At 42.2% G+C, this 16,269-nt stretch overlaps 1 protein-coding gene across 2 annotated transcripts in view; it reads right to left on the minus strand.

The window, feature by feature from the left end:
• Positions 1 to 1,037: 1,037 nt before the first annotated feature.
• Positions 1,038 to 16,269, minus strand: part of FAM49B (family with sequence similarity 49 member B) — a 77,729-nt gene continuing 62,497 nt past the window's right edge. For both annotated transcript variants that reach the window (XM_026646521.1, XM_026646512.2), the window contains 6 exons: positions 9,901 to 9,978; positions 9,251 to 9,367; positions 7,487 to 7,566; positions 6,201 to 6,327; positions 5,046 to 5,116; positions 1,038 to 1,836 (listed from right to left, as the gene is read on the minus strand). In XM_026646521.1, the coding sequence (XP_026502306.1) occupies positions 1,773 to 1,836; positions 5,046 to 5,116; positions 6,201 to 6,327; positions 7,487 to 7,566; positions 9,251 to 9,367; positions 9,901 to 9,978 (537 nt within the window). In that variant the 3' untranslated portion in view covers positions 1,038 to 1,772. The remainder of the gene's footprint in view (positions 1,837 to 5,045; positions 5,117 to 6,200; positions 6,328 to 7,486; positions 7,567 to 9,250; positions 9,368 to 9,900; positions 9,979 to 16,269) is intronic.

A 16,269-nucleotide genomic window follows, 5' to 3' on the forward strand; every position in this document is an offset into this window, starting at 1 on the left:
GGTGAAGACCAGCCAGCAGATACTATTATTCCTGCACAAACACCCTTGTTTGCATGTGGATATGGGCATTCGTTCAAAAACAGCCATTTCCCAAGTATTTGTATTAACAAAGACTTGTTCATGTGAATGTTCACAAACATGAGGTACAATCATAGTCAAGCTAACAATAGCTTTACAGATTTCAAACTGCTAGCAAACAATGCTTTTGATCAGTTCAAACAGCTTTAGTCATGAAAATTTTCTAGATATTTTCTACAGAATAAACTTTTATTTAAAAAAAAGTGTTTCAATCCCTTCTAGTTGGGAAGGTTCACAATATAAAAAGGTACAGTTATGTTAATTAAATACTACATTTGGAATGTGAAATTTGTGAAGTTGTCAATAAGCATGTATAAGGGTTAAATTTTGAAGGATTTTTTTTTAAATGAGAAAACAGTTTATTCTATGCAAATGCCTACTTTAATCTTTTGATAATTTTGCCACAGATTATCAAATATTAAAACAATCTCAACTAAACACTCTCCATTCTGCCGTCCCCATGAGTACTGTCTTCTCCATTTCAAACAGATTTTAATTTTGGGACGGGGGGAGACAGGATGACTTCTGTGTTTTGAACAGTGCTAGCACACTCACTGTTTAAATTTTTAAAAAATACACATTGTAAGTTTTTTCCATTGTTCTTTACTGGGAGAGCACAAATGACTATGGGACACAGTGAAAGACGACTGGGATGTTTTGGGCTGCTCAGTTTAAAAAACTCCTGGACTAGCTGAATTAACATGATTTTTTCCCATCCCTCGCTTGTATGATTGTAATGGGATTAGGAAATAACCCATATCATACCATATATTGTAAATCAGGGATCCTAACAGATCATGTTAGGCTTAACTAAGCACTGATTCCATTTCAGGTGATTATATGTAATGAAACAGCAGCATAGTTTTCACTATATAAAATGTATATATTTACTTTTCTGGTAAAAAGCCAAAAAAATCATGGAGACGTCTCACTCAAAACACTGGTAAAACAAACCACACTTAGAAAAATGAAAGCTGATTTTTATTATTTTATCCACAGCCAATCATTTGACATGAACATGCATACGTAATTTTGCTACGCACACACCACATTTTTTAACGTTAGTTATTAAAGGTTAAACATACAACATACATCCTTACAAAAATGAGTCAAAATGCAAACGTAACTTTTAAACAAAACAGTCTTTACTTATTTAAAAAAACTTTTGTGTTGAGTACCATTTTGTACAAACACAGTTAATTTAAACAAATCTGCTTTTATGTTTCCTCATGGTTGCACATGAAAATAAGCCGCAATAGAAAATGAAGTCATTGAGGGTTTTTTAAATAGCAGAAATAGGCAGTTTTGCCATGCAGAAGAAGCAATATTAAATATTAGTTTTTCAAAAAAAGAAAAAACCACAAGTTTAAAAATATTTAGTTCAAGTCACAGAACTTTCCCCAGTACAGAGAAATCCAAACGCAACGCATAATTAGCTGCCACTTAAGGATGGCTGTCCTGAAAAGTACAAATACCTTCCAGAATTGATCATTTTCATTGATTTGGCACAGAAAAGAAGTCTGAGCTTACTTAAGAACAAGAAAGTGATTAAAAAGGGAAAAGAGGAAGAGAGAAGAAAATAAAAAGCAAAAACGAATGAGATAGTAGTTGCAATCACTAAAAAAAATCTGTGCATCTCAGTCATTGCAGAATACTGTCTTCTGTTTACAGCAGGTGCTAATTCCAGGTAATTGTTATTGCAACATAGATTTAATTTGCTTGGAGGTAGTCTCATCATTCAAATGCTTTGTTGTGTACCTAAGAATGAAAAAGAATTTTTTTTACAAAAGCACACTTACAATTCTGTTCTTCTACAATAGACAAAGCAAGTAATTGACGGAACAATACCAAATTTATTGTTTAGTTACAGTAAACCCTCACCAATGATTGGGAGATCTATTTATGTACTTCCTAACTAGAAAAGTGCAGTAATTCTCATTGAAAGTAACATATTTCTTTCAGAAAATTAAATTTATAAAAATACTAAACAGATAATGCTACTCATGATTATGTCCAACTGTTCTGTTACTAAAGGAGATTTTAAATGGATACGTACATGGATTTGGGTAAAAACCTCAGATCTCCTCTGAGCTGGATAGACTAGAATCAGTAAGGAACACTGACACATTAGAGACTGTTAAACTGTCAATCAACGACATCTAAAATGTGTAGGTCTGGACTGAGATTAAGGTTTGATGATGATGCTCTACTTGAGTAAAGACATAAGTTTTGGGAATTTCCTAGTATAAGCAAATGGGTACTTATAGAATTTCTTATTCCTGAATTCTGTTTAATGCAGTAGGTAACATTGAACTAAACATTTATATTTACAATAGTTCCTATATTTGGAAAATGTGGAAGAAACATTTAATATGGGTAAATGGCAAGTATTTAAGCGAGGCCATTGTATGTGTGAATTACTACAGGAATTATCTAAAGTGTGTTTAATCTCATAATTGATAATGTATATGTGCTTCAAATTAGGTGGAATACAAGGTAACAGACATTTAAGTGTATTTATGTGGGGACTGTTCCTGTCCTATCATCACTGGAGGAAAACTGAATTTAATTCCTGGTCTAAAACGCTTTTCTTTTCTTGTACCCAGCTCGCTTGCCTGTCTTTTCCCTTTAATTTTATGTTCACCAGATAATTGTTTTTTGCTATTTATATTGGTTATACCAGTAGCTCCTTTGTACAGTATGTTCTTTTTTATTTTTTATGATTGAATGTACTGAAATTACGTCCATGTGTTTTGTTGATGAGTGGGGGCATGCTTCTGATTCTTCCCCCCATCTCAGGACCTGAGACGCTCATCTTCTGAAGCCCCACCTCTGGAGTGTCAGAAGGATTCTGGAGGTGGAAGGAATGGAGCAGCCACTAAGCTGCACTCTTCTGCTGACGTTCTCAAATTTCCAAAGTAGATTTTAACAATGGTTCAAGCAGCATGAACATTTAGGGGCCTACCTCCCCCACTTTAAGGCTGCTACCATGCAGCCCTTGCTGCTGCTAGCTCATTTCTCAAAGCAACAGGACAGCTGCACAGAACAGCTTTCAGGAGATCTGATGATTGGGGGGTAGGGGGAGGAGCTGGCTTTTCCACAGGGGACAAGAGGAAATCGCCACTGATGCAGCATGAGTTGGAGGACAAATTGAAACATCTTACTCATTTTGGACATATTTGGCACATCAAAACTTCTGACTACAAAAATCTGGCTAGGATCCTCTAATGACAATGAATCCAGCAGATATTTTTGGCTCAAATTTTCATTCTGACTGCAAGATGTGCACCCCTGCATAACTAAAGAATCTACTATGCACTGAGGTGCACCATTTCCCCAAGTATCTATCTATAACAGGGGCTGGCAAACTTTTTGGCCTGAGGGCCACATCTGCCCCCATTCAATCCCCCATTCCCTGCCCTCTGACCGCTCAGACCCCTATCCACACCCCTGTCCCCTGACCACCATTTCCCCAAGTATCTATCTATAACAGGGGCGGGTAAACTTTTTGGCCTGAGGGCCGCATCGGGTTTCCAAAATTGTATGGAGGGCCTGTTAGCGGAGGCTGTGCCTCCCCAAACAGCCAGGTGTGGCCTGGCCCCGCCCTCTATCCGACCCCTCCTACTTCTCACCCCCTGACAGCCCCCCCCGGGACTCCTACCGGGCAGGAGTGTCCCGTGGGTCGGATGTGGCCCGCGGGCCGTAGTTTGCCCACCTCTGATCTATAAGGTTAACATCAGAATATTTTCCAGTTCTATGCAAACACTGGCCATTGTTTATCTTTAAAAAACAGGAGAATATTGTACACAACCAAGGTTATTATCCATGTATAACACCCCAGTTATTTCATATTGGATTTATACTTTACTAAACTCACATTTAGACTACAGCTTAAATTTATTCCTGTAACTAAAATTTGTTATGCTAAATTATTAGCCACTTGTCTGCCTGTGATTCTACGTTACACAGATTTTGAAATTGGTTACTCTGATTTGTTGTTGTTGCTATCCTAGTGAACAAATATAGTGGTGCTTTCTTCCTACGGCAATTGTAAACACAAACGAAGTCAGATTTCAATCCATTCTAATAATGTATGTTCTGCACAATAAGAGGACTAAGGTTTTCGGAGATCCAGAAGGATTATACTTCCTGGACATTCGATAACAGATTTAAAAGTAGCCATACGTCAACAAAAAAACTTCAGAAACAGACTTCAAAGAGAAACTGCAGAAATAAAATTCGTTTGCGAATTTAACACCATTAATTTGGGCTTGAATAGGGACTGGGAGTGGCTGGCTCACTACAAAAGCAACTTTGTGCCTCTCCTGGAATTGACACCTCCTCATCAATTACTGGGAGTGAACTACATCCACCCTGATTGTATTGGCCCTGTTAACACTGGTTCTCCACTTGTGAGGTAACTCCCTTCTCTTTATGTGTCAGTATAATAATGCCTGCATCTGTAATTTGCACTCCATGCATCTGAAGTGGGTTTTTTACCCATGAAAGCTTATGCCCAAATAAATCTGTTAGTCTTTAAGGTGCCACCGGACTCCTCGTTATTTTATCCAGTGTTAACTCTCACCTAACGTACACAGTTGTGCAGTTAGGTGGCTAACTGGCTATGGAAATGGGCAATACAAATGGTATATGAAAGTTCCATGTTAGTAAATGCAAATTTTGAACCAAAAAAAACACCATAAAATAACATGATGAACAGCAGGTAAGCTCACTGGCAGTCGGAGCCACGAAGCAGGGAATGAATGGGCCTGAAAACCTGACTATTGTTTTACCCACAAAGGTAGTCAACTTCATGTTAGGATCAAGGCACACTAGTGAGGAAGCCTGCAGAACAGAGGCTCATCTTTTACCTGTTATATTGATAGAAGACTTCATCGTCCAGGTGTCTCTGTTCAGCACCTTCTAAAAAATTCACGTTAAAATCGTTTCAAGTTAAAAATAAGTACCTGAGAGCATTTAGAAGGCCTTCTACGCTGTTAGGAGGCTGGTCTTTAAGGACTTTGATGCATCCTTTCATCTGGAAATTAAAACAAGTTAATACTCTATATCATGTGAACGCCATATAAAAATAACTTGCAAAAAATATAGTTCCCCAAGGCCTAACACTTAACTACTTTAAAGGACTGTAGAGTAAAGTACAAATGTACATGTTATTCTTCTGGATATTAGAAAGGTAGCAAACATCTAGTACTCTGAAATCTTCCCTTAATGTAGAAAGGCTTATCTAGTTATTTGCCATCACACTGAGAATTCCACACATCTACAAGCAGTGGAATAGCTACATCAAAATCCGCTGTAAGGAACTGAAAGACTTTTACCTTAAGGACAATATAAAAGGTTTCACAGGGTTTTTTTCTGGTTTGTTTTTAAAATTAATACTTGTTTTGTCAGTGTGCTCAGAACAATACAGAATAAAAAACCCTGACCCTGGTCCAAGTTCCATGGGACAATATTTCTTTTGATGCATCTACTACACATTTAACAAATAAAATATACATGCAGTAGTATAAATCCAACAGCACATTTCAATTACAGAACAAAAGGGGGCAAAGTTGAAGGTTGGAGGACAGTGCAACCAATCCAAGTTGGTTTGGATGATCAGGAGGGATGAAAAATGATGTGGCCGGGGGGGGAGACACTGGACCTACTAGCCCAGGGGTTGGCAATGTTTGGCATGCGGCTCGCCAGGGTGCTTACCCTGGCGAGCCGCGTGCCAAATGTTACCGACCCCTGTACTAGCCTTTCATTTGCAGATATTCTAACCTTTGTTATTTAAAAGATAGATACATTGTGTAAATAAAGTATAATATTGTTTCTGGGTGTTATCTGGATTCCACTGAAATTCACTTTCTACCTTAACTCTTAAGATGCCTTTTTGTGCATCTGAATGTATATTGTGGATTGCTTGCTGTGTGACATCATGTATACGGTAGGCTGGTAGTATATGCCAACCAATTAGGAGCATCCCAGAATGTACGTATGCTTGTTATTGATTTATTTGGACTCAGAAAATTCATATTACAATGGGACGGGGGGGAAGAGAGAGTCTACGTATAACTTTGGTTTAAACATCCAAAGGCTATGAGCAACACAAAACTTACATCAATTTTTGAAGTTTTGGCAAAGGCGCCCACTGGATGCACATGGTCGTAGAGTATGATGACACCCACCATTACCCTCAGACAGAACGATACTGTTTCCTCATTTGTAAACCTGCTTCTGTACTCACTGGAATTTTAGAACACAAAAAAATCCATTATTATATTAAACACCAAAACAGGCCTTCGTCTTTAACACTGGAAAAAAGGTCACTTAAGAGGGGAACCTTCCAAAAAAGGAAAGTTTCTTCAGAGAAAAATGCAACTATTTCCCACCAACACAGAAGTCAGACCATTGCTTAAAAAGCCCATTATTTGGAAACTGGAAGAATAAATCTCTCTCAAACCCAAACTGGCATATTGCTGTTAATTTCAGGATTTTTCGTATTAGCGGTCTTGGCTTCTTCCAAACAAGCGAACATTTAGTTTATACCCAAAGAAGAAAAACACAATTCACTTGTGATGTACGCATGGAATAAGGATGCCAAGTTTTTATGAGCAAGGCTTAACTGCTTGTCTGTCAGTGGCACAAACTGTCCCTGAAGTTCAATGTTTGGAGTCCCTCCTTCTTATACCCTCCAATAAATCGTGCACTGTGGTATTCAGCCCAGTCCTTGTGATACTACTCCATTCCTGAACAGCTATATCAATAGGAGCCTCTTCAGAGCCGGGAACAGCTGGCTAGAAAAACTTAGCACACGTTTGACTTTTCCTTCACCTGCCCATAGTTTGTCACATTTACAGTAGACTCGAGTAGCCCAAGCCTGCAAGTTGTTATATTCAATATGCAAACAAGGACCCAGGCAGTAGACTTGCTGGAGCCACCATTCACCCATTGAATTCTCCTTTCATGTAGCGGTTAACAAAACAGGAAAGAACCATTACGTGCATTGCTCAAGCCATTTTTCAAAGCATGCTCTAGGCAAGTGTGCTCAAATTTTTATATTTTCCTGAATTATGCATGACAAAGGCATTTACAGAGGTACCGAGAGATCTGCTAACTTTCATACCCATTCTACTTTTAAATATTAAACAATATTCTCAGAGAAAGTAGACAACGTGATGTGCTTAGTGCATGGGACAAATAAGCCATAGCAAGACTAGAAAAATGTTATGGAATGTAGTAAAAAAAAAAAAAATTCTTTGGCTCCCATTTTGTTGATTTTCCTATTTTTTCCCCATTCATTTTATGCATTATGCCTTACATGCATACTTATATTTTCTAGACACGCTGTGCACAAGAGGCCTATAAATGAAGATCTGAATTTTGTCACTCAGCTCATACTTACGGGGTTTCCAACATGACCCTGCACACACTAGCCATGGTGCTTAAACAATCTGTGGTATTTTCGATTGGTAAATTTTTATTCTGTGAAAGGAGAAATAAGTAATTCTATTTAGTATATTGAAAGTGTAATACTGTAAAACCTAGTACAATTCGAGGTCAGTGAGCACTACCTTAGACTGAGTGCTCTAGTTTAAAAACACACCCACACCCACCCCTTTAGGGGTTAAGAAACACTGCAGTACTGGTAAACCTAGCTTTACCAATAAAGCATTTACAATCAGTTGTTTTAAAACCATAGTGATTGTACCATTTCCACTATTACAGACACCAGGCCTTATTATAGTTTCCATTTTTACACAGAACTTCTCATTGATTTTTGGGGAGTTTATTTTTGCTATATTGATTTCAGTGGGGAGCTTAAACAGTGGGATGACAGGTCCATTGAGAAGGAAGAAAAATGTGACCTTAAAATAAGATTCTCCGTCTTTGACTGGAGATCATTATGTATTACAGTATTAAGAATACATTATTATTCATTTGAAAATGTAACATATTTTGTTTAAAAAACTGTATACACCTCTACCCCGATATAATGCGGCCTGATATAACATGAATTCGGATATAAGGTGGTAAAGCAGCGCTCCCGGGGGGCGGGGCTGCGCACTCCGGCGGATCAAAGCAAGTTTGATATAACTTGGTTTCACCTATAACACAGTAAGATTTTTTGGCTCCCAAGGACGGTGTTATATCGGGGTAGAGGTGTAGTTTTAAAAACAAAAGGTTGATTTTTTTCTTAGTTGCACATGGGAAACTGTGGTAATCAGTGAGCCAAGTCAATAATAGTGGTGTTGTGGATATCATGTCAGATACTTCAATAGGTAGTTCCAGGACAAATGGGAAAGTAATTGGATACTTTGATCCTATTCCATAACAGGTTCAAGATTTATTCTAGCACACTTGTGTATCTAATCAAGTTTATGCTTGTATTGTTGTAATTACATTTTAACTTCTATATATACCAGAATAAAACTCTCCTGGGACTCTTTCTTTAAAAAAAGCACATCACTTCCTTTTAATTTGCTGCTCAATTTCAAGCAGAGATATTCAAGCCCCATTTGTTTCACTCTTTGTTTCCAGAAGCCCTTTTCAAGTATGGATATATGATTAGAAAAAGTGACTAAAAATGCAGATCGACAATATAACCAAAGGCACACCACCACAACAGGCATGTTTTACTAGTAACAGTATAGACAGAGGTATTGGACAACAGCCTACAACAGAACTGTGGGAAGGCCAGCTGAAACTTACTCTACCATGCACAGCATCAGCAAGACTGGCGTAGCTAAATTTCTTCCGATTGTGTAAAAGGCAGAGATTCAATTTACAGATTGTAAATTACAGGCTTGTATACACGGTGCCAGAAAAGCCCAGTAGAGGGTTGTGATTTGTAGAGTGCGCTAATGTGCTGCACTGTAACTGCCCTGTGTAGATATGTAGACTGCTGGTGTGCTCTAAAAGGCACCTAGTTTGTGTTAACGCAGTCCTGTGCGGTTAGAACACAGAATTTTAGAGTGATCTATAAATCATTCCCCTCTACCACTCTGGTGCACTTTGCTGCGCCATGTAGACAATCCCTAAGTCTTCAGCAAATTTCACCTGGGACAGAGATTCCCACAATAACTTCTTAAGAGTTGTCTTTCAGAGCATAGCTGCATTTTACAGTGCAATATCCAAGTCAAAGAAAAAGCTTCTCCCATATGCTTACCTCTGACACAAATTTTGTCGTGGCATCACTTAAGGTTTTCAACATTGGCGTCGCTTCAGCATAAAATAAAGACATTCTGTTTGCCAATTCGTTATTTACTTCATTTTCTCCCTCTGCCTATAAACAAAGATACAAAATTATATGTACAGTAAAAGCTTTGTTATCTGGCATGTTGGGGGAAAGGGGGGTGCCGGTTAGTCAAAAAATCCAGTTAACTAAGAGGGAGGCAATTTGGGTGTGGGAGGGGGTGTGGGCTCTGGAAGGGAGTTTGGGTGCGGGAGGGGGCTTGGGGCAGGGGGTGCGGGAGGGGTTTCAGAGTACCAGATTTGGGTGGCTCCCGGCCAATGGGAGCTGCAGAGCCAACGCTCAGGGTGGGGCAGGGCAGCGTGCAGAGCCGCCTAGCCACGTCGCCACTTCTGGGGAGTCATGCGGAGCCAGGTAGAGAACCTGCCGGCCCTTCGCCAACTGGACTATAAACCGGACTTTCAATGAAGATCAGAAATGCCAGTTTAGAGAGCTTTCCAGTTGGTAAAGTACCAGATAACACAGCTTTTACTGTAATTGTTTGTACCGTAAAAATCTGGATAAATAGTACTAGAAAGACAAAGAATTTAGCATTTAAGTGTTTTTTCACTTCTAGAGTTACCTACTGGAACATTATTAATCCTCATACGGCTCAAAGTTCTTCTGTAGTAGCTGAAGTCATTCTGTATAGCAGGATTTGTCATCTACAAAAAGTGAGAAAATGAATATATTTTAGTGACAGATGCTCAGTTAGGAGCCGACAACAAACTTTATGGAGATATAATACTAAGAGGTATAGAGCACACTCAACTGTCATTGAAGTCACTGGAAGTATAGAGCACCCAGTACCTTGCAAGCCCTGAATGTCTTTAGAACAGAGGTTCTCAAACTGGAGGTCCGGGGGGAGGGGCACAGAATGTATTGCAGGGGCATGAGCTTTATGGGGGGAGGGAAAAGCTTACTGTGCACATTCAGAGCTGGGCAGCCGGAGAGCTGCAGCTGCTGGCTGGGTGCCCAGTTCTGAAAGCAGCACAACTACCAGCAGCAGCACAGAAGTAAGGGTGGTATGGTATAGACACCCTTACTTCTGCGCTGCTGATTGTGGCGGTGCTGCCTTCAGAGCTGAGTGCCCAGCTGCAGCTCGCCGCTCTGCCTTAGGAGCTGGGCAGCTGGAGAGCAGTGGCTGTTGGCCAGGTGCCCAGGGTAGGGGAGCGTAAACTACTACAGACCCAAAGGAGGGGGTAGGATTAAATAAGTTTGAGAAGAGGAGGTTACTCACCTTGTGCAGTAACTGAGGTTCTTCGAGATGCATGTCCCTACGGGTGCTCCACTCCAGGTGATGGTGCGTCCCTGCACATCTGCTTGGAGAATTTTGCAGCAGTGCCCATACAGGTCGCACGCACATGGTGCCTGCCTCATGTGCCATTGGCACTTCATTTAGCTTGCGCGCAACCCGGAATCCTCAGTTCTTTCTCTACTGCAGAGTCTACTTTAAACTGCGAAGTAGAGGGGAGGAGGGTGGGTAGTGGAGCACCCACAGGGACACACATCTTGAAGAACCTCAGTTACTGCACAAGGTGAGTAACCTTCTCTTCTTCTTCGAGGATGTCCCTGTGGGTGCTCCACTCCAGGTGACTGTAGAGCAGTGCCCTCCTAGGCTTGTAGGAGCTTTGGAGTTGGTAGGATAATCGCCGATAATACAGCTCAGCCCAGCCAAGTATCTGCCTTAGGGCCTTGTGAGATTGCATGATGTTTGGCAAAGGTGTGTTCGGAGGCCCCAGTGGTGGCTTTGCATATGTCTATAACTAAAACGTTTAGGAACACTACTGACACTGATATGATCTAGTAGAGTGCGTCTTCATCCCTGCTGGAGGTTATGTGCGCCTTTTAATTGATAACACAGGTGAATGCATCCAGATATCCATTTAGAGAGTCTCTGTGTGGATATGGAGGTACCTTTAGAGCTTTCTGCGATGGATATAAAGAATTTTGGTGAAACTCTAAATGGCTTGGTTCTGTCCAAGTAGAAAGAAAGCTAGTGCTCTTCTAACGTTGAAGGTGTGCATCTTAGGCCTCGTCTACACTGGGGGGGGGAGGGGGAGGAAATCGATCTAAGTTATGCAACTTCAGCTATGTGAATAACGTAGCTGAAGTCGACATACTTAGACCTACTCACTGAGGTGTCTTCACTGCGGTGAGTCTACTGCTGCCGCTCCCCCAGACTCTACCTATGCCTCTCGCGGTGGTGGAGTACAGGAGTGCGCTCGAGGATCGATTTATCGCGTCTAGACTAGACACGATAAATCGACCCCTGCTGGATCGATTATTGCCCGCCGATCCAGCAGGTAATGTAGACATACCCTTAGCTTCAAGCATGTTCTTGTGTGGTTTAGGAAAGAAAGTTGGAAACTATATAGCTTGATTAATGTGGAAGGACGCATGTACTTTGGGGAGAAATTTAGGATGGGTTTGTAACGTGACTTTATCTTTAAAAAAGTTCATGTATGGTGGATCTGCCACAAGTGCCCCGATTTCTCCCATACGTCTAGTTGATGTGATTGCTGTTAGTAATGTCACTTTCATGGATAGGTATAGTAGGGAGCAGTTTGCTAAAGGCTCAAATGGTTTCCGAGTGAGGGCCATTAAGACCAAGTTTAAGTCCCAGGGTTGTGTGGGTGCTCTTACGTCCAGATAGATGGTTTGGATGCCCCTGAGGAATTGCTTGGGTGAGCAAAGATTGTAGTGTCGTTGATTTTTTTGGTGAAAGGAGGTGATACGGCAAGGTGTACCTTTATTGAGCTGATGGAAAGGTTGGATTGTCTTAATTCCAGGATGTAGTCTAATATCAATGGAAAAGGTGCACATGTTGCATTGGTTTGTCTGGCAGTGCACCATGCTGTAATCTCTTCCACTTATGTAGGTAGGTGCTGCGTGTGGTATGTTTTCTACTGTGGAGTAGCACCCTCTGGACCTGTTGAGAGCAACTTAGTTCATCATTAGAGAACCATACAGGAGCCATGCCTTCAGATGTAGCATCTTTATGTTCAGCTGTTGCATTTGGCCCTCTCATTGTGTTAATAGGTCCGTCCAGAGAGGGAGTGTGATTGGGGCACATGCCAACATTCGTGTTATGTATGGATACCACACTTGTCTTGGCCACGTGAGGGCTATTAGGATGACATTGGCTTTGTCGGTCCCTTTTTCCCCCTGTATTACTCTGGATAGTAATGGTATTGGTGGGAATGCATAGAGAAGGTCTGTGTTCCACCTGGTCAGGAATGCGTCCCCCATCGATCGCTTCCCCAGACCTGCTCTGGAGCAGAATTTTAGACACTTGGTGTTGCGGGCAGTCAAGAACAGATCTATTTGTGGGTGGCCCCATTTTCGGAATATGCATTCCAGTATCGCATCGTTTAATTCCCATTCATGGTCCTGGTGAAAACATCTGCTGAGTTCGTCTGCCATGGTGTTCTGACATCCAGGTAGGTAGGAAGCTGAGATATCGATATTGTATTGGATGCTCCAATTCCAGAGTCTCATAGCCTCGGTACATAGTGAGTGTTATCAGGCTCCCCCTTGCCTGTTTATGTAAAATATGCAAGCGATGCTGTCAGTCTAATGTTTTGGTTTCTTATGAATGGTAGGAAGTGGAGGCAGGCATTGTGGACAGCACAAAGTTGAAGCAGGTTTATGTGTAGCCTTGTCTCGGGTGTGGACCATAATCCCTGAACTGTGCCATGTTGCATGTGTGCTCCCCACCCAATTAGGGATGCATCCATTGTGATCATCTGTGATGGAGGATCTTGTGTAAACAGGATCCCCGAGCAAAGGCTGTGTGGTTGAGTCCACCAGGCTAGTGATTCCTTGACCTTGGAAGGGCATTGTTAATCATATGTTTAACCTGTATTTGTTTGGTCTGTAGATGATTGCTAGCCATCCTTGCAGGCAATGAATGAGCAAGCATGCGTGTTTGACCACAAACGTGTATGCTGCCATGTGGCCCAACAGTGGTAGGCATGTGTGGGCTGTTCCGCACTGTGGATATGAGTGTCTTTATCATGTCGAATCTGTCTCGTGGAAGTGATGCTTTCACCGTCACCAAGTAGAGGTAAGCGCTGATGAATTCTAACTGTTGAGCTGGTTCTATTGTTGTTTTCTTTTTGTTTATTTGTAGACCAAGACTCTGGAAGCAATCTATCATTGTTTGGGTAGAGCGAATGGTGTCTGATCGAGTGTGTGACTTCAAAAGACAGTTGTCAAGGTAAGGAAATATTATTATTCCTTGTTTTCACAGGTACACCGTTACTACCACAGGATCTTTGAGAAGACGCGAGGCGCTGTTGACCGGCCAAAAGTTAAAACCTTGTATTGATAGTGGTCTCTGTCCTAAGTAAATCTCAGAAAACGCCTGTGGGCAGGGTGTATGCTAAGACGAAAATAAGCATCCTGCAGGTCGAGCAGTCCCCTTGCTCCAGCGCTGGTATTATTGTTGTTACAGTGACCATCCTGAACCACTGCTTTCTCATGAACTTGTTCAGTCACCTGAGATCGAGAATAGGTCACCATCCCCCATTTTTCTTTTGTGTTAAAAAATAGTGGGAGTAAATTCCCTTCCCCGTGTTGTGCGGGAACAGTCTCCACTGCCCATAATTGGAGGAGATGATATACCTCTTGGCATAGCAAATATTCATGAGAGGGGTCCCTGAAGATGGATGGGTGGAGTGTAGATATAGGACAGGAATGGTATAGCCCATTCGGATGACTTCTAGGGCCCATTTGTCCATGGTGATGGCAGCCCATTTCAGGTAGAATGGGAGCAAAACTGTCTCCAAATAGATGGGTGGATGGCGTAAGCACTGGAATGTGGGAGAGGTCTTCCAGACCCTCAAACAAGCCTTCAAATTTATTAGAGGCAGTAGGTTTAGATGCCGCTGGTGGTGATGGATGTCATCGTTGTGGTCTCTGTTGTTGTTGATGGTGTTGTTGCTCGTAAGGCCTCTGGTGTTGCTGTGTGTATTGTGATGGGGCAAGGCCAGGTGGCTACAGTAAAGTAGTGAGGAACAAGTATGTTAGCCCCAGGCTAAACAAATCCCTGGTACCATGGTAACCAAATGGCAGTTGCTACAGGTTAATCAAGACACCTGGGGCCAATTAAGATCGTTCTAGAAAGCAGTGGAGATAGCTAGATTGATTGGGACACCTGAAGCCAATCAAGGGCTGGCTGGAACTAGTTAAAAGCCTCCCAGTTAGTCAGTGAGGCGCGGGTGTCAGGAGCTATAGGAGGGAGCCGCACTGTTGGAGGAACGAAGCAGTACAAATCCATATCAGGTGCAAGGAAGGAGGCCCTGAGGTAACGGTGAAGGAGATATTGAGTGGGGGCTGCTATGGGGAAGTGGCCCAGGGAATTGTACATGTCCTATTTCCAAAAAGTCAGCTACCATAGCTGCTAATTTTAGGGTACCTGGGCTGGAGCCCGGAGTAGAGGGCGGGCCTGGGCTCCCCCCTCCCCTCCCTGATTAATCACTGAGACTGGGAGACAACAGAGACTGTGCGAGGGAGGGTTGCTTCTCCTCACCTCCCTTGTTAGCTTATGATGAATATGGCTCAGTAAGCTGTGACCCTTGCCTCTAGAGAGAGAAGGGCTACGTGGAGGGTCACAGTGAGCCTCTGAGGCTAGTAAAATCTGCCAGGAAACGCAGGACCCACGGAGTCAAGGACAGAACTTTGTCACAGTATGTTGGGTATCTATTCCTCTGATATGGTTGATACTTGCATTGTCTCCTTCTTGTGGCAGGTGTATGAATGCAGAGGGACTGGAGAGTGGCCCGTGAGTCCTTCATAGTGTGCATTACCTCATTGGTTTTGGCTGCAAACAATTTTTCTCCATCGAAGGGGAGATCTTCGACTGTATTTTGCATCTCCCATGGGAATGCTGAGGAGTTAAACCATGAGGCTCATTGCATGACCACAGCTGTAGTGGTGGACCTGGCGGCCATGTCAGCAATGTCTAGTGAGGCCTGTAGAGCCGTGCATACAATCATCTGTCCTTCAGAGACTGGAGATTTAAATTGTTGCCCCTTTTCCTCTGGGATCTTCCTAATAAAGACCATAAATTTGCCATAGTTCCTGTGGTCATATTTGGCAAGTAGTACTGCGTAATTTGCCACTCTGACTTGAAGCATGGATGAAGAGTATACTTTGTTGCCAAATAGGTCTAACCTCTTACTCTCTTTATCGTAGGGTGGATCAAAAGTACTGTTTGCCCCTTTGGTTGACTGCTTCCACTACCAGAGAGTTGGGTGCTGGGTGTCTGAATAGAAATTCTGTTCCCTTCGAGGGAACATAATATTTTAAGTCCGCCCTTTTGCAGGTAGGAGGTATGGTGGCTGGAGTTTGTCACACCGTCTTGGCGGGTTCCATGATAGCCCCATTGATTGGCAATGCTCTCTTGGAGGAGTAAGATGTCTAAGATATCAGTTAGCTCATGTTGAGTTTCCAGCACTTCCTCCAGAACAATTCTGAGCTCACTGACAACTCTTTTGAATAAGTCTTGGAAGTCATCCACCATGGTTGGTGGTGGAGGCATAATAGCCTCGTCCAGTGAGGAGGATGAATTGTTGTTGGTTGGCGAGGTGTCGGGAGCAGTGTCTTCTTCTTGCTCTGCCATGGATTCATCTGTCTCTGTCACTACAGTCTCTGAAGGTGGAGGTAAGGATCTGGCGTCTTCCCTACGTGGGCGTGGCACCTGCTGTAGTGTCTTTTGTAAGCCCCCCCCCCCCCCAGGAGTTCCAATATGGCCAGTGACCAGGATAGGGTATGGCTGGTGCCATCCATGGGTGGCTATACTATGGTGGCATGTCATGAGCATATGAGCATTGTGGTCGTAGGGGTCCAGTAGCCATAGTCCTGTAGCTCAAGAATAACTGAAACTTAACTTGTCTAAACTATCCTAACTCATTAATTTATCTAAACTTATCAATATGAAATGAAGGTTT

This window comes from Terrapene carolina, unplaced genomic scaffold, assembly GCF_002925995.2.
Source record: "Terrapene carolina triunguis isolate 2854851 unplaced genomic scaffold, T_m_triunguis-2.0 Scaffold58, whole genome shotgun sequence".
Classification (NCBI taxonomy): Eukaryota; Metazoa; Chordata; order Testudines; family Emydidae; genus Terrapene; species Terrapene triunguis.